The sequence below is a fragment of the Miniopterus natalensis genome, chromosome 9 (assembly GCF_054644295.1).
Source record: "Miniopterus natalensis isolate mMinNat1 chromosome 9, mMinNat1.hap1, whole genome shotgun sequence".
In the NCBI taxonomy this organism is placed as follows: domain Eukaryota; kingdom Metazoa; phylum Chordata; class Mammalia; order Chiroptera; family Miniopteridae; genus Miniopterus; species Miniopterus natalensis.
Window position 1 is genome coordinate 52,604,030 of NC_142089.1, and position 26,244 is coordinate 52,630,273.

Below are 26,244 nucleotides of genomic sequence, written 5' to 3' on the forward strand. Positions count from 1 at the left end.
TCATACAGTGCGTACTCTTTCATGCCTGGCTTCTTTTGCCTGACAGTATGTAGAATTCATCCCTGTTGTTGAGCATAGCTGGAAGTTGTTCATTTTCTTTGCTGTATAGTATTCTGTTGTTTGACTATATCACAATTCATTGATTCTGTGGTGAAATGCGATAAATTTCCATTTTGGAGCTATTATAAATGGTGCTGCTATAAACATTCTGGCACATGCATTTTGATGAATATATGTATGCATTACTACTGAGTATATATTCAGTTGTAGACATTCAGTTTTAATAGATACGGTCACATCGTTTTCTAAAGTGGCTATACCAGTTTGCATCACTACCAGCATTGTGAGAGTTCTTATTGTTCCACATTCTCACCAACTTGTCTTTTTTTCATTCTTTTTTTGTGTTAGTCATTCTGATGGGTGTTACAATAACATTTTTAGGACTATATAGTGTTCCATTGTATAGCTATGTACTATCTTTTTTAAAAGGCAGTTCTTATTGTTGGACATATATTTTTTGAAAAAATATAAACAGTGTTGAGATTAATATTCTTGTAGATTTTTAAAAAATTTTCTGATATGTGTTTCATGTGCACACAGTTGTACAAATAATATTAGTGTTTGTTTGACTGAAATATTACAAGAATGAGTTATAACTTTTACAACTCTAGTTACTTGGTAAAAGATAGCATCTCATATTTTAAATTTAAATTAATTTTGATTTCCAGCAAAACATTACCAATGTTTATTGGTAATTTTATATTTTTAATAAATAAGCTGTTCTCATCCTGTGCCTATATTTCTGTTGAAATGTTTGTGAATGTATTAATTTGTTACCATTATTAACCCTTTGCTGGCTATATATGTTATAATTTTTTCCTATTTATCTTTAAATATTATTAAAATTTAAGTTTTTATGTAATCAAGTTTATATTTTACAGTTTTTTAAAAGCACTTTGATAGCGTGCTTTAAAAGGCTTGTTCATATTTTCAGCTTTTTCATTCTGCTCTCTTTTTCCTATTTTTGTTTGTATGTATGTATGTGTGTACATATGCACACATTATATGTATGCTCCAAGTTTTTCCCATTTGAAAAATAATATGAAAATGTAAACTTATGCCCTAGCCAGTTTTGCTCAGTGGTTACAGCGGCGGCCCATGGACTGAAGGGTCCCAGGTTCAGTCCTGACCAAGGGCACACACCTGGGTTGCGGGTTCGCTCTCTGCCCCCCAGTTGGGGCGCCTGTGGGAGGCAACCAATGGATTTGTCTCTCTCACATCAATGTTTCTCCATTTCCTTCACTCTCTCTGAAAAGCAATAGCAAAAGTATCCTCAAGTGAGGATTAAAAAAAAAAAGTAAACTTACTCCTTTATGCTGTATCATTTTCTTTCTCTCAAATTCCTTTGAAAACTAAACTTCTTCATTAATAGGCTAATTTCACAGCTTCCACTTTCTTATTTTCTGTTTATACTTCAAATCCTCAGTTTGATTTTTATTCCTTCCTGCTCTGTCAAGCATCATCAGTGATCCTGGAGTTGTTTCTGTTTGTGAACTTTTTCCTTTATTCTATAATAGTTTCCATACTCTGATGTTTCCCCAAATGAGTCACCCACTCAAGTACTTCAGCTACAGCTACTTCCTATTGCTGTATTTCTCACCCTGTGACCGACACATGCCTCGCTTCTGTCCTCCAGGCATATCTGATTTTACTGGATGTGTTCCTTGGAAAATCAAATTGAGGAAATTATCTTTTCCCTAATTCTATATCCCCTATTTTGGTAAAAATGGAGACTTCCCAGTCATATCAGCCAGAAATTGGGGAATCATTCTAAATTCTTTCTTTCTTTTTTTATCCCTACTTCTCTTTGATGATTGGGTCTTATCGGTGATTTATCCCATCATTTCCAATTTTACTTTTTCTAGCTTAGTTCAGATATTTATCATCCCTTTTCAGGATATCTAAAATAGTTGCTTAACCAACCTCTCCATTTTCAGTTATCTTCGCCATCTCTCAAGTCTGATCTGCTTACTCCCTACCTATAATTATTGTTACTGTGCTCCATTGCATATAGGGTAGGATTATTCTTAGCCTAGCATAAGGCCTGTCATTATTTGGCCCCTTTCTCTTGTTTAATTTCCTTCCTACCCACTCCTTATAGTGCCTTTTAAGACACAGTAAAACATTGTTATTACTATGATTGCATTGGTATTGTTGCTGACTTTAACACCCAAAGTTGCTATACTCAGAAGTGTGCCCCAAATACAAAATGGTTCTTTCTGTACAGTTAGATAATATTTATTAAGATATTATAAATCAATTTTTTAATTGGTTTGAGTAAAACAAATCATTCTACTTTTGGAAAACTATATGGGGTTAATTTAAAACTAAAAATGATTTTGTCTGTTTTTTCCTGCTTGGGATTATCTACATTAATATCTTCCATTAACATGGATTATTACAGATCTACTGTACCTGATTTTTTCTTCCATTATGTGACATTATAGAAACATCTCAAAGGAATTAACCAAGGATATAAATAGTATCCATACATAATTATTATAATAGTCATAAACTAGAAACAACTCAACTGGTGAAACAGAAGGTGCTATATCCATACAATGAAATACTGTTAAGAAATAAAAAGTAACAAAGTATTGATACATGCTATGACATGGATGAACCTCAAAAACATGCTAACTAGAAAAAGTGAGACACAAAAGACTGTGTATTGTATGATTTGACTTATATGAAAAAGACACAATCTGTAAAGACAGAAAATAGATTAATGGTTAGTAGTGGGAATGGAGACCGACTGCAAATGGGCATGAGGTTCCTTTTGGGGTGATGGGAAATGGTCTACAATTAACTTCTGGTGATGATGGCACAGCTCTATAAATTTACTTTAAGAACCCCACTGAATTGTACACTTAAAACTGGTTAATTTTATGGTATGTAAATTATATCTAAAAAAAACTGTTAAAAATGGTTAATAGTTGAAGACTTCATAAACACTGTAGCATGAGATGGTAGGTCAACACTTGAATGAAGGATAACTGGAAGAAGTTACGACCAGAGGCATATTATGACTTTCAGAACAAATAAAGATAATGGAACAGACACACACACGGGCTTGGGGGAGGAGTAGGCAGGTGGGGAGATGGAGAGATAGAAATGTTCATTATCACATTCTTTGTAATAATGAAAACTGGAATAACCTCAATGCCCATTAATAGAGAACCAGCTAAATAAAATATGGTGCATTTGAAAAAAAAAAAAAAACTTGCTAAAGGATGGTAGGGAAGTCAGGAGGGAGAGAGAGGAACAGATGTTTATCATCACATTTTTTTGTAATACTGAAAACTGAAATAATATAAAGGCCCATCGATAGAGAACCAGTTAAGTGAAATATGATGCATTTGTAAAAAGTAACTTGCAAAAGGATATCCAGAGCATGGTACCATTCAGGTGTATTTTTAAAAAGTACTATATATGTTTTCTGTGGAATTTTAAAAATAGAAATTTGAAGGCTACAAGCAAATTTAGAATCGTGCTTGCTTCCAGGGAGCAGAGCAGAGGAATCAGGATGAGGGTTGACATCAGGATCGCCGTTAGTATTGCATGTAATGTTTGAATTTTGAAATAGATTCTGTATTCAAAACCATGTCATTTTAAAAGTATAAGCAGACAAGTGGGCTTGAAGCAAACATTTCAAAATACCAGGACTGGTGTTTCTGGGTGGTGGAAATAAGGGTGAGAAAACTCAGAACCTAAGAAACAAATACAGAAATGCCATCCTCCTCTTTGGCTACCTAATATGCAGCTATTTTTTAAAAAAAGGTAAAACTGAAAATAAAAAAAAGTCCCCCCAAATGGCAGCTATAATAACCCTGTGAGCCAAAGCAGACCTGAGAACAGCAGCAAGGTCAGAACAGCGGCTTCCCGGCAAGGCCACTGGCCTTTGGAAAAGAGCGTCAGCGACGACAGCAGGAAAACCTAGGGCTCTGCTGGGTAAACGGTCCTGGGGATCATGCGTTTTATTGGCAGGGGCCATAGTGCTGTAAGAAAACATTCCATATGATTGTACTTGGAACATCTGATAGCCACAGGAGACACTCTTGCCATCCTCTACTTCTCATTCAACAGTAATCTTGCTTATAACATTGGACAGTCTTTCAGACCACATTCACCTCCTCCATTGAGGAATGGGGGGACTCACTCCTCTCACTACTTAGCAGCTCTTAAAATGAGTTGACTCATAGAAAATAGTTGACTTTTGCAAAAAGTGGGATAATCCAAATGAATATGCTTGTTTTGGGTAGATGTAGTAAGTGAGTTTCTTTCAGTCGCAAGAGGCAGAAACCCAATTCAACCTGATTGAAACACAAAGAGAATTTTCTAAAGTAATTTGAACGTTCGAGGGATGAAACTGGCTTTAGGCATTGAGTTATCCAGGACCTCAAATGATGTTAGTAGATTTATCTGTCTCTCTGTGTCTGTCTTTTCCTGTTTTATATTACTGATGTGATTTCTTTCAGGATCAGAAGCTAGAGCCAGAAGTCACCGAAATACTGCTTCTGGGAAACTTCATTTCCGTGACCATGCTTGCTATAAAAAATATCCAAAAAAGCGCCCCATTTCTACCTTTCAGATTTTGTAGACGTGCATCGAGTGGGAAGAACTCTATTTGCATCCCAAACTTTAGGAATAGAGAGTTCAGGAAATATAGTTTATAGCTTTCCAGCCTCTCCTACTCTGGTAGAATGGAAAGGATGTCAAACGAGCCAGTTTGCAATATCCAACACGGTCCGCTGCTTTGGCTGCTCATCACCTGTATATACCCTTCTATTGACGTTTCCAACAACAATGGCAGTTAGAAAATGCTTCATCTAATTTAGTGCTACTATCCTTCATATAAGTGAAAACACGTTCAACTTCTACCCAAAAGGGAGAAACTCAAAAACCATCAATCCCTGTATCAATCTCTCGACAGTACTCATCTCGGTTTAGCCATAATATCACAGTGATTTTCTGCTGTGCTAGGGCTAACTTATAAAGTTCACCACCAGTATCATACCTTCTGTAAAATTATTGGGGAACAGGGAGAGGGAAATTGATGTGATTATATATACACACATGCATATGTGCACACAAAGCAGAGCAAGTCAGTATTTATGGATAGCTGCTATAGTCCTTGTTTTGCCTGGAAATTGGAGATATATATATATATATATATATATATATATATATATATATATATAACCTCTCTATAGCTCATTCGCTGTTCCCTCTGCCAGCATATAATCTAGGGTGGATTCTAGTTCAGGATGGTAGTTCAGAACTTCATTCTTGAGTAATTGAGACCTTGGTAGTGTTTCTTATATTGGGTTGCTGAAGTAACCTATTTTTTTTTAATCACTCTGTATGGAAATTACAAGAAGATAGCCCACAAGGTTTCCTAGGTTTCAGTCCTATTTTCTGCTGCATTTTATAGCAAGAACCCAAGTCTCACTGATGCCCAGGATTAATTACCCAAACTAAAAGAACACATCCTTCTTGCCTGTTATTCCAGTGCTGTGAGGCGACCACAATACCTAGGTGGTACCCTTAGCTTCCATTTCAAGGGGCGCATTGTAATGTCCCATTGGTAGAAGTATCCCTTGCAAGGGTACTAAGATTTCTAAATCATCAGAGTCCAAATCATCAACGGAGAAGAAACAGTTTTCAAGTGGATAATATGATACTGTATTTCATTAATTCCATGGTACATGCTTTTTTCACATTTTAATGTATCTGAAATTAGCATGCTTACTAAACTTGGTGGCGTCTTGTAATTAGTCAGGCAGTACTTGTGACATACTAGTCATTGTCTCCACATGCACAAATGTTAAAACTGATATCGGCAACTTGGGAGAAAACCTCGGAGGTGGCAGTAGAAAACTTCAAGTAATACTCCATCAACAAATTCTTGATATCATGAAGGACAATAATTGTGTAAAGCACAATAATTGTGACTCAAAAATGATTCCTAAAAGTCAAACTCAGATTGTGAAGGAGTTTTAGGAATTTCTTAACCAATTTTTTTGTTTATATACTTTTTCATTTACTGTGTGCACAAGTGATATATGATAGAAAGTTATGACTAAATAGGTGTAAAATAGTTATCTTAAAGAAAAATTGTAACTGATAAAGTATTATCTTATAGTTTAATTACTGTACTTTTTTCTTTATAAGTGGTACATATAATAAAGTAATGAGGTCTCTAAAATACCTACAGCCACTCCATTAACACCTGACATAGTGGGAAGTATTGAGGGGAAGTTGGGACAAAAAGAGACAGAAGCTTTAACCAATTGTAGTTAAAATATCTTTTGCAAGTCTTACAAAAGCATATATCCTTGTGCATATAATGCTTGAGTCTGTCCCAGGGTCTGACCTTCCCCTGCCCCCCCACCTGAAGGTGCTGAAATTTCAGCATCGCAGTAAATCTGCTGTAGACCTTTATTTCTCCTTATGAGGGAGTGCCTGTCTGACTGGACATTGTACACTCTCCTGTCCACACTCCTTTTTCTGGGGTCCAGACATGGATGCATTTTCCTGCCATTGCAAGTAGGGCTCCCTCTCAAAACAACTCTTTATTCTGCCACTGGGTTTGGTGGCTTCATCTACCATTTAGTACCTACATTTGGTGAATCCCCACAAACAGCCTGTAGCTCTATGGACACTACAGGATAGGATACATGTCACGTCTCTGAGTGGTTCCCTAGAAACCCTGTATTTGATCTGAGGTGACGGTGAAATACCTAAATGATGTTGCCTACCTCACAATTTGCTCTATAACAGTTCTCTCCAGGATGCTACAAGTACTACCTCTGATGTAAATCAGCTAACGTTGGCAGATCTGGTTTTATGATCCCTTAGTTTGTCTCTCTCGGTGGCCTAATTCCTACTTGGCTCTAATTAGCACCTGTTGTTTTGTGTTCAGTTTGGAGGGCTGGTCACCTCCTGGAAAAGTAAAGAAAACCATTTTTAATACAGGTTGGTGTTTCAGGTATCTGCTTAATTGCTTTCAGCCCTGTTTTCTCCTGGAAATCCTATACTCAATTGAGCGAATGTGTTTGAGGGCTTATGTGTTCTAGGTCCTGTGATAGGTACTGGGAATACAAAAATAAACAGATCCATTGCAAACATGGAATAGGTAGTATGAAGAGTAATATGATTAATCTGCCACATGTTAAGCCAGTGTCAAAACCCCATTTTAAATACCCAATGTGAAAACAACTGTTTTCTTTAAAGTTATATGAGATTTTACAAAATATTTTACTTTGCCATTGTATAGTAACTATGCTTGAACTTATGGAATTAAATATATTATGTAATAACATTTACAATAATTCTTCATTAAATTGTTAGTGAATTTAAGTGGAATATTGGAATGATATGGGGACTTCGGAGGACTTCATTTTTTTATATGGTTCTGTAAATAGGGTCAATTTTTCAGAGACAGGATGGGGATTCGTTTCTAATGTCATCTCTGTGGGAATTTTACGATATCACTTGTATACATGCAATACTACTCTAACACATATCTAGTATATAAAATTCTTATTTGTACAGGATCTAAGATTGTGCATTTTGTATGCTGCTAAAACCTAAGGAAATGAGAATAAAAGATTTTTCTGATTTTGTATGTGAAGCCTAAGCGGCTCCATCCTGCCACCTTCTGGCTGACTCCGTATCTCATATTGCTTTGAACTGTGTGTCATCTAACTGTTCCTGCACGGTTGGCACCAGATCGTTTATTTGGGGTCCTGGGAGATTTCAGATGCAGTCAGTTTAAGCTATAATGTGGTTCTAATGACTTAGGCTCATATTTATTTCTTAGTTCTAAAATGTGTTCAGGTTTATAGAATAGGGTACCACGTGATGATGCGTGAGGTTGTTTATTCTAATAGTGTGTGGTTACAACTACTTGTGGCTTTTCCACAATACTAAAGTTTCTTCAGATATTATTTGATATTAAAACTATATCAAAGTTATTTGGAGAGTGATATAGAAATGAAAGTTACTGAAACCACTGCTAAGTTCTTATAGAGAAACTAATGTTGTATTCAGTAATGACTTATTAAAACTCTAAAAGGAGAAACCATATGCACATTAGTGAAATCCTAGTACTGTATGTCCTTGGTTTTGTGATTCTTCCATGTATTTCCATTCAAAAAAGATTTTGGTAGAGGTTTAAAACCTGAAAATGTAATTCACTTAAAATAAATATGATATATTTCTGGGGAGAGTGTAGGGAGAAGGAATTAAAACAGAATATAGAATATTGCAATTTTGTGACCTTTCAACATACTTTACCTCTCTGTGCCTCTGGAAAATGAGATAATAATACTCGTATTAAAGATAGGTTGTTGTGGAGAATAAATATGTTCTTTACTTTATGTAGACTTATTAGAATAATGCCTAACATGTAATAAGTCAGTGTTATCAATCTTACAACATTTAGAATATATTATATATTCTTATATATTATAAGTAAATAGATTCCAAAATATCCTAGACAATAAGTTTTATATATTTTTTTAAAGTTTTATATCCAATACTAAATTAAAATAGAGAAAGGGAAGATAATGGAAATGCATAGCCTTCTAAAGGAGAACTGTATGTGATATACTGGGGCTAACAAAGGCCCTGTGTTTCTGTCCGTAACTCTTCATTCGCTTGAGAAACCTAAAATTACCTCAGGAAAGAACTATGGTATCTCTAAGAAAATCAGTTCATTTAAAAACATGTATTGAATGTCTACTATGTGGTCACCATTGTGTGGGATTCTGTAGATAAACAATACGGGAGAAGCGCACAAGAAGAGTTAGACATATAAACATGTAATTGTTACGCAGTGTGGTCAGTACAACAGTGTGGTATTAATATATTTTAGGAGCTAGAACAGAGGATATAACATTGAACTAGACTTTGAATAACAAGTAGGAATTTGCCAGGAGAAAGTCATCTCAGATATGCTAACTTTAAAATAAAAGGCCAAAGAGAGAGGCAGCAAGTATTTGAGATCCAAGAATAGCTCTTTGGGAAACAGGGACTCAGGCAGAACCCCAAGTAGAGTTCTGATTAGGGGGTGAAGGCAAGGGGTTTTATAAGAAAGGGAGTGGGAATAATTGCATGAGTAGAAGGAATGAATTCTATTGGTGTTAATAAGTCAAGGAAGAAACTTCTGTTGCTATACATGGTGGTGCTAATTCTAAAGAATGTCTTTTTCAGACCAATAGTCAAAATGTCTGCTTTTCTGTTAGCTTTGCAAACCATTGTTTGAGATGCAGTGTTGCTTTGGCCCAGTCCGATGGTCATTTTGCCCATTTCAAATATTGCAAAGGTTTGAGGAGTAAGGCACTTCCTCTGGGGTGTCAGCACCAACTCTGTTTATATTATTTTTCACACATCGGTGGGACTTTTGTGCTTGGTTTTTGACACTGGTTGACCTGTACATTCCCCCATTGCATGTTAGGACGGTCAGACCCAGAATGCTTTGTCACACATCACCTGGAGAATGAGTGTTTGAGCATTTGTGTGTCAGTGAGGAAAACCAGGCTTCCATCCTGGTCATTCTGGATACAGGTAAACTGTTTTTCTGGGTGAGCACTTGTAATGTTGCCACCTGAGCCCGTAGTCCCGTGTGTTCACCTTCCTGTTCTGTGGAACCATACCCGCCTCACTGCAGTCAGATACCTGAGGCCCGGAGCTTGCCTTTATCGATGCTGATGAAGACTCGTGTGAATGCAGGGAGTGACTCTGTGTATTGGTTATGAAAGTTGGAGGGATATGTTTCATTTTTTTCACTTCCGTGTCAGGTATTTAGAAAGTCCCTCTATGGAGATTTAGATATTGGGCTTCCTGGCCATAATCTTGGCTGGTGAGTCAGGAGAGATTCAGTAGGGAGGTTCTATCAACGTAAAGGGCTATAAGGTCTATAGGGAGAGAGTGCCTGCATCAACTATGGTTAGAAGTTTTATATTTTCATATTTTATATATTTGAATACTCTGAAAATAGAATCCTACTTTCTGACCCCCGTCACCTAATTACGTTTAAGACTTGTACTAGTTTTCTGTCACTGCCTTAACAAATAACCATAAGTTCAGTGGTTTGAAACACCTCTTTATTAGCTAACAGTTCTGTAGGTCAGAATTCTGGGAGGCTATTATCTGTAATTTCTGGGGAAGAACCTACTTCCACCCTCACTCATATTTATGGCAGAATCTAGTTCTTTGTGGTTGTATGACTGAGGTCTCTATGTCCTTCCTGGCTGTCACCTGGGAGCTGCCCTAAGCTCCTAGAGGCCTTTATCTAGTCGTTGCACATGGACAGTGTCTCAGAGCTAGCAGTAGTGTGCTGAATCTTTTCCATGCTTGGAATCTGACAGTTTCCTGTCCCAGCTCTCTTCTGCTTCAGGCTGGAGAAAGTTCTCTATTTTGAAGACGTAATGTGATTAGATTGGGAGCGCCTAGATAATCCACAAGACTCTATTTTAAGGTTATTAATTAGTAACCTAATTACCTCTGCAAAGTCTCTTTAGCCATGTATTGTAATATACTTACAGATTCCAGGGGATAGATGGAACAAATGGGGGCAGGGCGGGGTCACAAATCCCTTGTTTAGCTTTCAAAGATGGTTTTGAACCAAGGCAGGAGATTGTATGTGCAAAAGCAGAGAGTTAAGAAAGGGCATGTTGTACTCAAGAAATGGAAGTTAAGTTACTATTGTTATTGTTTGTGATATAAATTGGTGAAATGGAACTAAACGGAGGCCTCTTTAAGGTTGGCAAAGGTAAGAAAGAAATCCTGGTCCAAGCTTCTGAATGAGTATACTAGTACCAAACACATTTTTCTTTTCAGAAAAGAAAATAAAGCTAATTTATTTTGGGAAACATATGCTGTTCTCCCAAGAAATAAAATATTCAGTTGTAGAACCTGATTCAAGAAAGGCATGGCCAGTATGTCCTATTTGAGTGCATGTAGAGAAATGGAATACATTTCACTGTGTATGTTACCTGAAATACAGTTTAGAATTTGTATGTTTGCACATGAGATGAAGATGTGTAAGGGAGGAAAACCAAAGAGTAGAATAAGCTGCTAAGTTTAACAATTAGAAAATAGTGATCTATCAAAATCTGAAAAACAGGTGGTTTAAACGTATCGTTAGTAAGCATGCTGATTTTCTCCCGTCTCTTAAAAATACCCATAACACATAGAACTAGGTATTCTAAAGTCTGTATATGTTGGAAGGGAGAATGAAAGCTGAAAACAAAAATGCTGTTGTATGAAATTCTGCAGGAGGTATACTCAATTGTATCAGTATTTAAAAATCTATGAACCTACCTGGCTGGCGTGGCTCAGTGGTTGAGCGTCAACCTAGGATCCAGGAGATCCCAGTTCGATTCTTGGTCAGGGCACATGCCCAGTCTGTGGGCTTGATCCCCAGCAGGGGGCATGCAGGAGGCAGCTGATCAATGACTCTCTCATCATTGATGTTTCCATCTCTCTTTCCCTCTTCCTTCCTCTCTCTGAAATCAATAAAAATATATTAAAAAATAAAAATCTAGGAACCCTATAAGATGAAGAGCCCGAGAAAAGTCCACTTGTAACTCTCACAGGAGGAGGAAGGAAGAGTAATTGTGTGAAATATACCTAGATCATTTTTCTGAGAAAGGACTTCTCTTTGAGGGCAAATATTTTACCAGAGCCCTGTCCTGGTTTGGAGAGGTCATTCCTTCTACTCTAGCCCCCTCTAACCATCTCATCTCAAGTTAAGATGGGAAAAAAAGCTATACCACTGAAGTAAAACCTGTGAAGTTCACAGCCCAGATGAATAGACCAAGTAAAAAATTGAGATTTAATCTTAACATTATAGAATGCTTTTCTCCTCCCACACCTTACCCCTCATAGCAACACAAAAAAAGAAAAAAAGAACTGGGAAACTGCAGATACGTAACAGGGCTCCAGTATAATAACAATGAATTAACAGCAGAAAGAGTTGCAAGGCATGGACTCTCTCTGAGGATGAGTACTGAGGGAAACCCAGAGTCAATAAGATAAACCAAGCAAGGATACTGGAGGAACTTGAAACTTCTGACATCCATTGGAAACATTAAACACAGCCTACCTCCTGGCCACATTAATGGAGTCACATAGTAAATGTCTGTTTACCTCTGTTCCTATTGCACAATGTTACATGGTGAACTTAAAAAAAAAAAAAAAAAAAAATTAGCATGCCTAAAGACAAGAAAAATGTCTGAAGAGACAATGAAAACATCAGAACCAGACTCAGGTATTATAGATGTTTGAATTATCAGAAAAGGAATTTATAATAACTGATTAATATGTTAAGGACTCCAAAGGAAAAAGTGGGCAATACTTAAGAATACATGAGTAATGTAAACAGAGAAAAACTCTAAGAAAGAATCAACAGGAAATGCTAGAAGTCAAAACACTATAATAGAAATAAATACTTTTGATGGGTACATCAACAGAATGGATACAGCTGAGGAGAGAATCAGTGAGGTTAAAGATAGATCAGTAGGAACTGCATAAAGTGAAATGCAAAGAGAAAAAATATTGGGGGAAAATACCAGAACAGAACATCCAAGAACTATGGGACAACTTCAAAAACTATCACATATGCATAATTGGAATACCAGAAGAAAGGAAAAGAAGCAGAAGAAATATTTGAATTACTGTAGAGCATGTTACAAAATTAAATGGCAGACACCAAAACACAGGCCTGGAAAGTTTAGTATGAAGCAAACTAAATACAAAAGTAACCTGGGCACATCATATTCAAACTAGGAAAACTAGATACTAAGAAAATCTGGAAGGAACCCAGAGGGGGGTGGGAAAAACCTTGAGACGAATAGAATAAGAATTATGACAGACTTCTCATCACGATGCAAGTAAGAAGAGAGTGGAATAAAATATTTAAATATTGAGAGAGAAAATGCTAACCTATAGTTCTATATCCAGTGAAATTATCTTTCAAAAATGTAAGACAGATACTTTCACAGACAAACAAAATCTCAAGGTATTTAGTGCCAGCAGATCTGTCCTGCAAGAAATGATAAAAAGTTCTTCAGGGAGCAGGAAAATGATATAGGTTGAAAACTTGAATGTATATAAAGAAAGAAAAATCATTAAGTAAGAAAATATATGAAGAATGAAATATTTTTAATCATCATTGATCTAAAAGATAACTGCTTAAAATTATAATAGTAATAATATATACTAGATGCTTATAGAGTATGGATAAGTGAGATGAATGACAAGTGTCATAGGGATAGAAGAAAGGATTTGGGAGTACACTGTTATAAGGTACCAGCACTACAAGTGAAGCAATATAGTGCCATTTAAAGGTAGATTTAGATCATTTAAAATGTATATTGCAAACACTTGGATAACCACTAAAATTTTTTTAAAGCATAACTGATTGTTCAGGAAGGATATTAAACAGAATCCTACAAAATGTCAATTAAAATCAGAATAGACAAAAAAAGGGAAAAAGAAAATAAATGCAATGAGTAGAAAACAATGACAACATAGTGAAAAATCTATGTCAATAGTCACTTTAAATGTAAATGGCATAAATACATCAACTAAGAGACAGAGATTGTCAGAGAGGATTAAAAAGTCCATATATATGTATATATGTTATATAAAAGAAGACCCAGTTTTGTGTTCTCTTTAAAAAATCATTTTAAAGAATCAGGTAAAAAGGAAAGAAATGGTGAAAGGTAAACCATGTTATCATTAGCCAAAAGGAGTCTGGAGCAGCTATGTTAATTTCAGACAAAACAGATTTCACAACAATGCAAATGATTAGAGATACAAAGGGACATTTCATAATGATTTGTCAGTCAATTCTTTAAGAAAATTTAACAACCCTAAACATATGCACTTAACAGAGTGTCAAACACATAAGGCAAAAGCTGATAGCGTTAAAAGGATAAATAGACAAACCCACTCTTATAGTTGGAAACTTCAACACCCCTCTTTCAGTAATTGCTAGATCAGGCGGGCAGAAAATCAGTATATAGATGTCTGGAAAGACACTATCAAACACTGTCAATCAACTTGATCTAATTAATGTTTATAGAATCTACCATTCAACAGCAGCAGAATATACATTCTTCTCCAGCTTGCTTGGAACATTCACCATGATAAATCAATTCTCAGTTTCTAATACCTTCTCCAGTAAGCAGAATGAGGGCTCCTTGGCTGATTCTAGGACTAGGGCAGGAAGCATAGAAAATGAGCACAGGACATTTTATAGCTCTAGAAAGGAAGTGCTCACACACGTGCGCGCACACAGTTGTGTATTAAAGGGACATAGGAGGGAATTCAGAGTTATTTTATTGAATATAAAAAAAAAGTATTTTGTGGTATCTTATGGCAAGCAAGAGAAGTTCACTCTGAAAATTGTTATAATTTCTAAAATTAATGCAGAATAAACAATAAGGACTTTATAACCTAAAGTTGATTACCCTTTAGTTTATCATACATTATTTAATTAAACTATTAATAAAGTATAAGACATACTATTACAGAATATTTGGGGTATACATGACTAGACATCTTAGTACAAATTAAAATTCTGAAAACACCATCAGAATAACAAGCAATATACTTCTTAAGATTAATTTGAATTATGAAGGAATTGTTTTAGCTAGAGCTGTAGTTGTTTCTTTCTAGCAGTAGATGCCAGTAGAGTTCTTCTTTTTAATAAAATGCAAATACCTAAGTACTTCCATAGCAACAGCTTCCTGGTCACTTTACCATATATAGAAACATTGCTCTGAGGACCAAAGATCCTACTTTCTGTAAGGACTTTGTAACAAATGGAAACACTTTAATTAAAAAAAAAACAAAACATTTCAAATGCAGTGTTTTCTCGATACTCATTCAATGAGGCTTACTCACTTTTTTTTTTCTATAGTAATTTTGTTGTAAGGTTTACAGATTTTTAAAAAATAAATTAATCTTAGTGTTTTAGTTAAGAATCTGAAATATCTGTACTAAACTCAAGCAACATTGAATATGTCTGGTTAGACGTGTTAAAAATGGTGAGGCTGAAATGTTAGGATTCATTTGTGCATTGGCAAGAGAATACTGTGAGTGTAATTTGGGGGGAAGTTAATATGTCAGAGATGAGTGATTGAAAGGAATGACTGGAAGCAGAGAAAACAAGTTATTTTAGAAATTCACATTTGCACTAATAAAATCGAAACTCAAAGAATGAATAAAATTTAGTAACTGACTGAATATAGAGAAAAAGGAATTAAATGGCATTAATTCTGTTTAATTTGTTTTTATATCTGAGCAATTTGGTGCTTTTGGATAATTTTCAACTATGGTCCTATCAAATAAAATTAAAATATTTTCAAGTGTTTGATGATTCTACTTAGACCTTTAGTTTGCTAAAAATGAATGGATACATCAACATATATTTATTTGAGTATGTAATACATGCATTGCACTTATGAACTCGAGTAATTTACAGTTTGAAGTATACATATATAAACAGCAAATTTTGACATAAAATTACAAGAACAGTGGAAACAAGAGAGAGCAGTTTATTTTTCTAGGAAGTATGTGGGAAACTTCAGTGAGGAGGTGAGATTTGTGGTGAGTCTTGAGGAAACAGAATTTCTCTCAAGAGTAAGTCAAAGAATTCAGGAATTTTATCTGCTTCTGCCCATAGAGTCAGTCTGTGCTCTGTAGATGTTATTAAAGACTGCAGACTCACTTGTTCAGCGTCTGTTTTGTGTTAAAGCACTGTCAGATGTTAAAACAGGTGATCTGTTATTATATATACATTCGTAAAGAAAGCTACAAGTTTGTTTAGTCTTAGATGTACTGTCGTTTATTTGTTTAGATTGATACTAATTTCATTACACAAAACGAAGTATAAACAAAGTATACATAAATGAGCTATTACTTGGCAAAATTCATTAGTCAATGTTGTGCGTGCGTGTGTGTGTGTGTGTGTGTGTGTGTGTGTGTGTGTTGTATTGTTTTTATCTGCTTACATTTTTGTTCCTATGTACTCTATTTGTCATTATTCCTATTTATTCTGATTGTCAAGTATCTGGCAGGAAACTTGGACAAGATATTTTTTAGATAGATTTTTTTAAAAAAGGTCCTCCCTCCCTCCCTCCCTCCCTCCCTCCCTCCCTCCCTCCCTCCCTCCCTCCCTCCCTCCCTCCCTCCCTCCCTCCTTCCCTTCTTTCCTTCTTTCCTTCCTTTCTTTCTTCCCTCCTTCCCTTCTTTCCCTTATTTAGAGCTTCTAAAGAGAAAACCACACAAACTTCTCATTTTTTTAATTAGTGTAAAAAGACAAGTACTCAAAAGTCATTATTCTATGTCATAGATTACTTTTTTTCCTGCAAATGGACAGTGGCAAATTTTATTTGCTTTTAATCAAAGGAGCTGTCTCTAAGTGAGACCCCTAAATCAGGGATCAGGTAAGCTGTAGTTCAGTGTCTTAAGTTTAAAAGTTAACATGTCTCAGTCAACTCGAAGGAATTTCTTCTTCTTAATTGAAATTTCTTGCTATGGCTGATTTTATATAATTTTAAATCTTATATTTTGTTCTTTTAAAAAAGTTTAAATGTTTTAAAATGTACTGTTCATAGGCACTTGTTAGCAGATTATAAGTTTGATGAGCAATATTGACGTACTAAGGTTTTGAAGTTCCTGTATATATTACTTAAGTCAGTGAGTTAGGAACATTCAGCTCTTTTTTTAAGTTGCTAGTTCAGATTTTTTTCTTAGTTAAAATGTGTTATAAATTTGTTTTACAAGTTTTGTAATATCCATTCCATACCAGTTTTTGATAAAAAGTTAACTGTTTATAAGGATTCATAAAATCTGTACATTAGCTGATTTCTTAGGAAAAAACACACAACCACTTTAACATATTTTATTTGGAGAGTGGTTGGACCTTAAATTGTTTGCATAGGGTAATAATTCATATTTAACTAGTTTTCCTTTTTTTTAAAAAAAATTAGCCTACTATGTGTATATAAAACTTTCTATTTAATGCTCTTATTAACCTGTGTATTAATATTAAAACACCCTTAAACATAGAGCCTTTTAGGTCAATATTTCAAGTCTGTAAAAGCCTCATCTCTAGTTGAGATGAAGAGTTTTGCTAAGAAAGGCTCCGTAATGTGCTGTTTTATATTAACAGGAAACAGAGCAGCAGTAGTGGTTTGAATGCCCTGCAAACAGGAAGTTTGACACATGCAGAGCTCTTAGCTTCTGTGTAAGAAGTTGTTGGGCTCCTTCTGGAAACATTTTCAGCTACTTTAAGTAAAGTGTAAATACACGTGAATGGCAGCTTATAGAGACCTCTCCGGTAACCAGTATACAGGTACAACTGCTCTCCAGAAATTGGAAGGTTTTGCTAGCCGGTTATTTCATAGACACTCTAAAGGTGCTGCACATGATCAGAAAACAGCTCTGGAAAATGACAGCCTTCATTTCTCTGAACATACTGCCTTATGGGACAGATCAAGTAAGTTTTTATTTAATAATACATTGTAACTAGAAGCTAAAATGCCAAAACATAAAGAACTATGTTTTGTTTTTCTTTCTGTGATTTGAACAAGGACATTTTACGAGATGAACTTGAAAGAGTTCCACAAAAACTTGATTATAAGTTGAGCCGAACCGTGTAGTTCATTATTTTGTTTTATCTATAACTAGTTATGTTGAATATCAGTAGGAAACTTCTACAAACTTTTTGCATCATTTCTAGTGTATATTTCTGGGGAATGTTTGCTTTTATTTTTTTGTTCTTATATAAAAAGTGAAATGTCTGAATTTTAGAAACAATGATCAGTTCATTTTTAAAAATTTCTTGGGTGTATAAGCCTTAAAATTTGAAAGGGGGAAGAAGATTCTTGAATTTTTAATTAAATTTCTATCATATTTGCCAACTTGTTTTTAAACACGTGTGGAAGTTAACTTCAGTTTTGTAAGCAGGATTTCTAATATCAAGCATAGTATTAGTCTATGTGAAATCTTACAACATTTTAAAAATCAAAAGCATTCATAATTATATTTTATGTTACTTAGAATTATGGTGAAAGAGGGAAATTGTTTATGCATGCATCACATTCTTTCCAGGCATGTTACAATGTTTGGACTTAGTGCTTGCTTTGCTAAAATAGTTGTATGTAACCATGTTTGGTGACATGTACTTTAAAAGATATATTTCACATATAGACAATACCAGTGCCTCTATTCCTTATGTAACTTTGGATCTTCCCCAAGGTATTTTTGTCACTGATTAAAGGAACAGTAGAACCACCCCTAGTAGTCTTGCCCTTTTTGGTATGTTTGTTTGATCATCAAACAGCACCAGGCTTTGCCTCTTTTGTTTATATCTTCCATAGCAGTTAAGAGGAAAAAAACAACTCAGTTTTAACAAACAACAAAAGCGGTTTACAAAATTTACTCCTTGGTTTATACAGTACCTTCATAGTTGTATAGAAGCTTATTGAATTATTTTTTTACTCCATCAGAATTTTTTTTTTTACCTTCAAGTTATTTTAGGGAGAAAGTAAAGAATTTGTACAGTTGTTTTTTTTTACACTCCACAGGTTCTCATTATTTATAATTAATTCTTACTACCTAGTTAATAGATGAGGAATTTCAAATATCTTCAAGGTAGTGAACTAAAGAATATTGAAATTATAGTAAATTATTAAAATTTACCATGTAACAAAAGTTTATTATTCATTCTGTTTGCTCTTTCTGTTAAATTGTCATCTCCTAATTTATCTTTTGGAAGCCTTTTTTATGCATTTCAAGGATCTTTTAATTAAAAGTTCAATGAGGAATGAGGTCAATACTGAACTAGTTTCTGTTTCACTAATACTTGTTCCTCCAAATAGTGGGTATTTAATAACTGTATCTTGAATGAATATCATGGGCTTTTAATAATTAAGGATTATGTTGGAACTTTATTTTCACCATTTAAAAAATGTATGGGGCCCCTGATGTTTTCTGAAACACAATTTAAAATCTAATAGTGGAAGATAATATCGTGAGCCATGATTTCTTTTTGGGAAAAAACAGACTGATAAAATGCTGTTAACATATTTTCATCGTGATGTCACAAAATAAAATAAATAGGATCACGTACATAAGTAAAATTAGGTGAAACTTGTAACCTGCAAATAATGGGCATGATACAAGAAACACCAGAAGAGTAACTGAGTGTTCATGAATCAGGTATTCTTTAACTCTCTTTCATATCTGCCAAATATCAGATATACACAGTAACTTCATATATGTAATAATGAGTGTGGTAAACTTGGAACTCTTGTTTCCTATTATGGAAGTTTTTGATAACAAGGAGAAAAGACTGATACAGCAGAAACAGAGGAGTCCTATCTTTGCAAAATTCCAAGGTTTATTTTTGTGGCAAAAACACAAATTTTTATTCATTTATAGAATAAGCTGTGGAAGGAATTTTGACTGTATGAAGATTTTATACAAACCACATTTTTCAAAGCTACTCAAAGCAGCTGACAAGCACAACTTGTTTGACAAGTAAAAGGAATGTACTATCTTCCGATAATAAATACTTGGAATATGATTGTTCCCAAAGTGCTATTTTAAGCAACAACTAAGCACAGAAGCTACAAGTAATTTTTTAAAAAGTGGGTTCATAAACTATGGAGTAAAGATGAATTACCAATTTAGGCATGTTTGAAAGGTAACACGTTTTAATCCAAGTTTCTTTCTTCTTCGGTGACATTAAATATAGGAAGAAATGCAGAATAAAGGCCGCATAGTGTTTACAGGAATTCCTGTTTGATAACATAAATATTTAACAGCTGATTCCATGCACATATAAGTCCATGAAGTTCAAAAGAAAAACATGGAGGAATTCTGCTTTTCGTTCTGACTCAAAATGAATGGGAGCCTTAACATTCATTGAGTTCTCTTTCTAGCAGATGTATTATGGTTAACTTTTAATAATTTCTTTGATCACAAACAGTGTATTAAGTTATATAATGATGAATTTGATGAAGTTTCCCACATTTTAAATCTTGGACTTGATCCATTTAATGAATGCCGGATTCCAGCGTTTTAAGGACTGGACCGGCGCATTGCTGTCAGACCTGCCTTGCCTGCCCTGCAGGCCCGTGAATTGGCAGGCTAGTTGCCGGCAGGTACAAATCCATGCTAGCGAATCTTAGATTTAAATACTATCGAGAACAAATGAGCAATTTTGAATATGGATTTTTTTCAGGTAGACTCTAACCGACCACTTTAGTCAGTTTTACAACTCTCCAAAGCTCATACAGTCTTTAAGACAACTCACGTCCATGCTTATTTCTTAGACCACTGAATCTGTATCATTGTAACTTCTAAGCTAAAGGACCTTCCACATTACCTTTTATCTATCTTTTCCACCTGCAACAATTCCGTAGGCTTCTGGATCATCATCAAGTTTTATTCATTTGGGAAACTTAGATTTTGAGTATTTCCTAAACATCAGCCTGTAAACAGGTCTCTGGGAAAAATAAGATCTAGTTCTTACACTCAGAAACAAGAGTAGGAAGAGCAAGCATACAAACAATTCCAGGCAGAGTGAAGTGATTGCTTAAAAATGTGCAAGTAGCTTGCTGTGGGAGTTTAGTGTACGAAGAAATTAACACTAAAGAGAAGATGGGCCTTCAAGAATACTGAGGAATGAATAGAATTTTCAGACTCAGAGAGGAAAGGTTATTTTACTATAAGAAAATAACAAAGATGTGAAAATGAAAATTTAGTATTTACTTAAAAGATATAATAAGATATTGTCTGGAAAAGTAGACTGTACATCTGATCTCAGTACCATGGGGTATTGAGAAGGAACAGCCTTGAGCAAGCTTCAGAGGATTTTGTTGGCTCTTTCCCCCAAGGTAATGGATGCCTACCAGCCTTACATTTACATAATTAAGTTGTCCATTGCAGTGATTCTTCCCACAGCAAAGATCTGCTTCAAGCCAGCTGTCTCTACTTAGGTAGAGAAGCACTTGACAGTTTTTTAAAAAAATGGAAGTATAATTTATGTACCATAAAACTCACTAATTATAAGTGTACAGTTACTAATAAGTTTAACAGTAAATTTATAGAGTTGTGCAGTCTCACCATAATTCAGTTTGGGAACATTTCCATCACCCCCAAATTTATTTTGTACTCTTTTGCAGTCAGTTCCCACTTTCACCTAAACCTCAGACAAACTCTGATCTGTTTTCTCTTCCTACAGATTTCCTTTTCCCGACATTTTGTATAAATGGAATTATGCAGTATATAATCAATTGTTTCTGGCTCCTTGCACTTAGAATTGTCTTTTGAGGTTCACCCATATTATGGGACATATCAATAGTTGGTTCCTTTTTATGGCCGAATTGTAGTGTTGTTTGGATATGACATATTGTGTTTATCAACTCAGCAATTTATGAATATTAGGATTGTTTCTAGTTTGGGGTTATTTGGATAACGTTGCTATAAACATTTGTATACAAGAGTGGGTGGACATATGCTTTCATTTCTCTTGAGTAGATATCTAGGAGTAAAACTGCTGGGTCATATGGTTAAGTTTATGTTTATCTTTTTAACTTCCAGTTTTGTTTTTTTCTAAGTGGTTTTACCATTTTACATTCCCTCCATTTGGGTTACAGTTTCTTCACATCCTTGTTAATGTTTGGTACCATCAGTATTTTTTATTATAGCTGTTCTGGTGTGTGTATAGCTATTCTGGTATTTCATTGTGGTTTTCAGTTTGTATTTCCCTAATGATTGATGATGTCGAGCATATTTTTCTTGTTCTTATTAGCCATTCGTGTATCTACTTTGGAGAAATGTATTTTCAAGTCTTTTGCTCACTTTCAAAATTGAGGGATTTTTTTTGGTCTTATTATCAAGTCTTAAACGTTCTTTACATATTCTGAACACAAATTCTTTACCAAATACATAATTTGCAAATATTTTCTCCTAGTCTGTGACTTGCCTTATTTTATTTTTTATTTTATTTAATTTTAAAATATATTTTTATTGATTTCAGAGAGAGGAAGGGAAGAGAAAGAGAAACATCAATGATGAGGGAGAGTCATTGATTGACTGCCTCCTGTATGCCCCCTGCTTGGGGTGGAGCCAGCAACCCAGGCATGTGCCCTGACTGGGAATCGAACCACAATCTCCTAGATCATAGGTCGATGCTCAACTACTGGGCCTTGCTGACTGGGCTTCATTTTTTTTTTTTAATATTTTTATTGATTTTAGAGAGAGGAAGGGAGAGGGAGAGAGAGACAGAAACATCAGTGATGAGAGAGTCACTGATCGGCAGCCTCCTGCATGCCCCTTGCTGGGGATCGAGCCTGCAACCCGGGCATGTGCTCTGATCAGGAATCGAACTGCAATCTTCCGGATCATAGGTCCATGTTCAACCACTGAGCAACACGGGCCAGGGTTGTCTTATTTTCTTAAATGATGTCATTGAAGAACGAAAGTTTGTAATTTTAGTGATGTCCAATTGCTTGCTTTTTTTTCTTTATGGATGGTACCTTTGGTACCAAATCTTAACAAATTTTTGTCTAACCCAAGGTGCCCCCAACCACACACAGACACACACACACACGCACACGCACACGCACAAGCACAAATCATGGCCTTTATCCGCTGAGGAAGTTCCCTTCTAGTCCTAGTTTGTTAAGAGGTTTTATCAAAGGTATTGGATTTTCTGGATGCTTCTTCTACATATATTGAGATGATTATATAGTTTTGTTTTTTATTTCATAATATGGTATATTCCATTAATTGATTTTAATTGATACCAGTCTTGCCATCCTTGAATACATCCTGCATGGTCTTGGTGTATAAATCTTTTTATATACTGCTGTATTAGTTTTGGTAATATTTTGATGAAGATTTTTGCATTGTGATGTATTACTCTGTAATTTTCTTATTTTTTAAATTAAATTCATTAGGGTGACATTGATTAATAAAATTATATAGATTTCAACTGTACAATTCTATAAGACATTATCTGTATTTTTATTCAGATTGTTTACCACCCAAAGTCAGATCTCTTTCTGTCACCGTATAATTGACCCCCTTTACCCTTTGCTACGTTCCCCTCACCCCCTTTTTCTGTGCTAACCACACCATACTGTTATATCTATGAGTTAGTTTTTCGTTTGTTCATTTGTTGCTTTCAGTTTCATATCCCACATATGCATGAAATCATATGGCTCTTAACTTTTTCCCCTCTGACTTATTTCACTTAGCACAGTATTTTCAAAATCCACCTATGTTGTTGCAAAAGGCAGTATTTCATCTTTTCTTATGATAGTAGTATTCCTTATATATATGTACCATATCTTTATCCAGTCATCTGTTGAAGGACACTTTGGTTGTCTCCATGTCTTGGCCACTGTGAATATGCTACAATGAAGATAGGAGTGCATATATCTTTGTGAATAAATGTTTTCAATTTTTTGGGGTTGATATGCAGAAGAAAGGTTGCTGGGTCATACAGTAACTCTGTGAATTTATTGAGGAACCTCCATAGTGTTTCCCATAGTGGCTATACCAGTTTGTGTAATTTTCTTTTGATCTTTGTCTCACTTTGGTATCAGGTCTCATAGAATAGGTTGGGGAGTATTACATACTCCTCTATATTCTGAAAACGTTTGTGTAGGATTGGCATTATATCTCTAAATGTTTTATGGAGTTTCCCAGGGAACCCATATGGACCTAAGCTTCATGGGGAAAAATTTAATTACTAATTATTATTTTTTTATAGGTCATTTCAGATTTTCTCTTTGAGTTTGTTTTGGTAATTTGTGTCCTATGAATTTCTCTATTTTTAACCCTTTGCGGTCGTATTAAATTTGGACATGGGTGTCATACTGGTCGGAATTAATTTCCATTGAAAGAGCAGTGATACATAACATGCAAGATTATGAAGGATAAACAAGAGAAATTATGAACTGATACATGAATGAATAGAGTTAAGATTAGTACGGTTCCTTGCTGTGGTGGCTGAGAGCAGACATACGACCAGAACGGTAAAAAAGCTTTGGTGGCTGAGAGTAGATAAACGACTGCAAAGGGTTATCTATATTATCTTATCAAATTGGCATGTTGTCTTTTCATTTCTAAATTTGTCTTATTTTGTGTTTGTTTTAATTTTAATTTTTTGTCAGTCTTCTAAATGTTTATCAGTAAGACTGTTGGACTCATTTATTTTCTCTATTGTTTTTCTAGTCTATTGAGTTCTGCTCTGATCTTTTTGGTTTGGGTTTAATTTGCTCTTCTTTCTTGAGTTTCTTAAGGTGGAAGCTTAAATGATTGATTTGAGACCTTCTTTTCTAATATTAGTGTTTAAAGCTATGCATTTCCCTCTGAGCTCTGCTTTATTTCTTATAAATGATGATTTCTTGTAGGTTTTTTTCATTCAGTTCAGAATATCTTCTGATTTCCTTTGGGATTTCTTTGTGTTTTAAATCCAAATATTTGGGGATTTCCAAAATTTCTTTGATTCCTAATTTAATTCTGCTGTGATTGAAGAACATATTTTGAGTAATTTTTAAATTATTTTGAATTGAGATTTGTTATATTGCTTAGCATATGGTGGTTAATATGGAAGATTTCCATGTGTGCTTGAAAAGAATGTCTATTCTGTTGATATTAGGTGCTGTGTTTTATAAATGTACATTTTTGATGATATTATTCAAGTTTTTTTGTATCCTTGCTTATATGTCTTTCTAGTTTTTTCATGACTTGTTGAGAAAGGAATATTGAAATCTTCAACTTTAATTTTTTTTAAAGAAATATATCTTTGTTGATTTCAGAGAGAGGAAAGGAGAGGGAGAGAGAGAGATAGAAACATCAATGATGAGAGAGTCATTGATCGAGCCCACAACCCAGGCATGTGCCCTGACCAGGAATCGAACCCCGATCGCCTGGATCCTAGGTTGACACTCAACCGCTGAGCCACGCCTGGCCAGGCTTCAACTTTAATTTTTGAATTATCTAGTTCTTTAAATTCTGTCATTTTTGTTTTAGTATCTTCGAGACTCTTGTTCAGTGCATTTCTAATTGTTAAAGCTCCCAGATATATTGGCCCTTTTGTCATTATGAAATGTCCTTTTCTCTCTCTAGTAATAATTCTTGACTTAAAGTCTATTTTGTCTGATACTGATATAGGTGCTCTAGATGTCTTATGGTTACTGTTTGCATGTTGTATTCTTTTCTCTCTTTTTACTTTCAACTTATTTATATTTTAAATCTAAAGTATGGGATCTTTATAGACAGCATATAGTTGGACCTCAGTTTTTCTATTCAGTTTGATAATTTCTGCCTCTTGGTCTATATTCGACTCACATTGATGCAATTATTGAAATGGTTGGATTTACATCTTCCATTGTTCTGTTTGTTTTCTCTGTATCTTAGAGATTTTTTTTTTTATTGTTACTCCCCTCTTTTTTGTTAAATATTTATAGAGTTTCATTTTTTTAACTAAATATCTAAAATATATTTTCTTAATAGTAGACTTAGTTGCTATAATATGAATTTTATCTTATCACAATCTACTTTAAGATAGTACTACTTAATTCTAGTAAAATATAGCTACTTTGATCCAGTATAACTCAATTTCTTCTACAGTTTCTTGCTATTATTTTCACATATATTACATATAGTTTTATAAACCCAGCAACACAGTGTTATAATTATTGCATCTTAAAATGTTTAGTCCTTTAAAGAAATTAAGAAAACATAAAAATATGTACTTATATAGTCTTTTCCTTATATATTTACCATTCCAGTCCTCTTCAATTCTTCCCGTCAACTTGAGTATTGGCTAGTGTCATGTCATCTTCTTTTAGCCTGTAGGACTTCCTTAAGTATTTCTGCTTGCAACAGATATTCTCAGTTATTGTTTATCTGGGAATTCCGTATTTTACTTCAGTTTTTGGAGGGTAGTGTTCCCACGTAGAGAACTGTAAACGAGTTCACTTCTGTTTTCTTTTAGCACTTTGAATATATCATTCTGCTGCCTTCTTGGCCTCTATTATTTTTGTTAAAGTCATAATTAATTGTATTGCTTTTCCCTTGTACATGATTAGTCATCTTTCTCTTCTTTCAAGATTTTCTCTCTGTCTTTGTCTTTCA

General features: G+C 34.7%; 1 protein-coding gene across 3 annotated transcripts in view; it reads left to right on the forward strand.

The window, feature by feature from the left end:
• PRKACB (protein kinase cAMP-activated catalytic subunit beta) overlaps positions 1-26,244 on the forward strand; it is a 95,671-nt gene that overhangs the window by 18,985 nt on the left and 50,442 nt on the right. Inside the window, exon 1 of one of the 3 annotated variants that reach the window (XM_016220644.2) lies at positions 17,376-17,581. The exons of the other annotated variants lie outside the window; for them this stretch is intronic. Within the exon in view, the coding sequence (XP_016076130.1) occupies positions 17,398-17,581 (184 nt within the window). The 5' untranslated portion in view covers positions 17,376-17,397. Of the gene's footprint in view, positions 1-17,375; positions 17,582-26,244 lie in introns of those variants that run through there. 3 annotated transcript variants of the gene reach the window in all.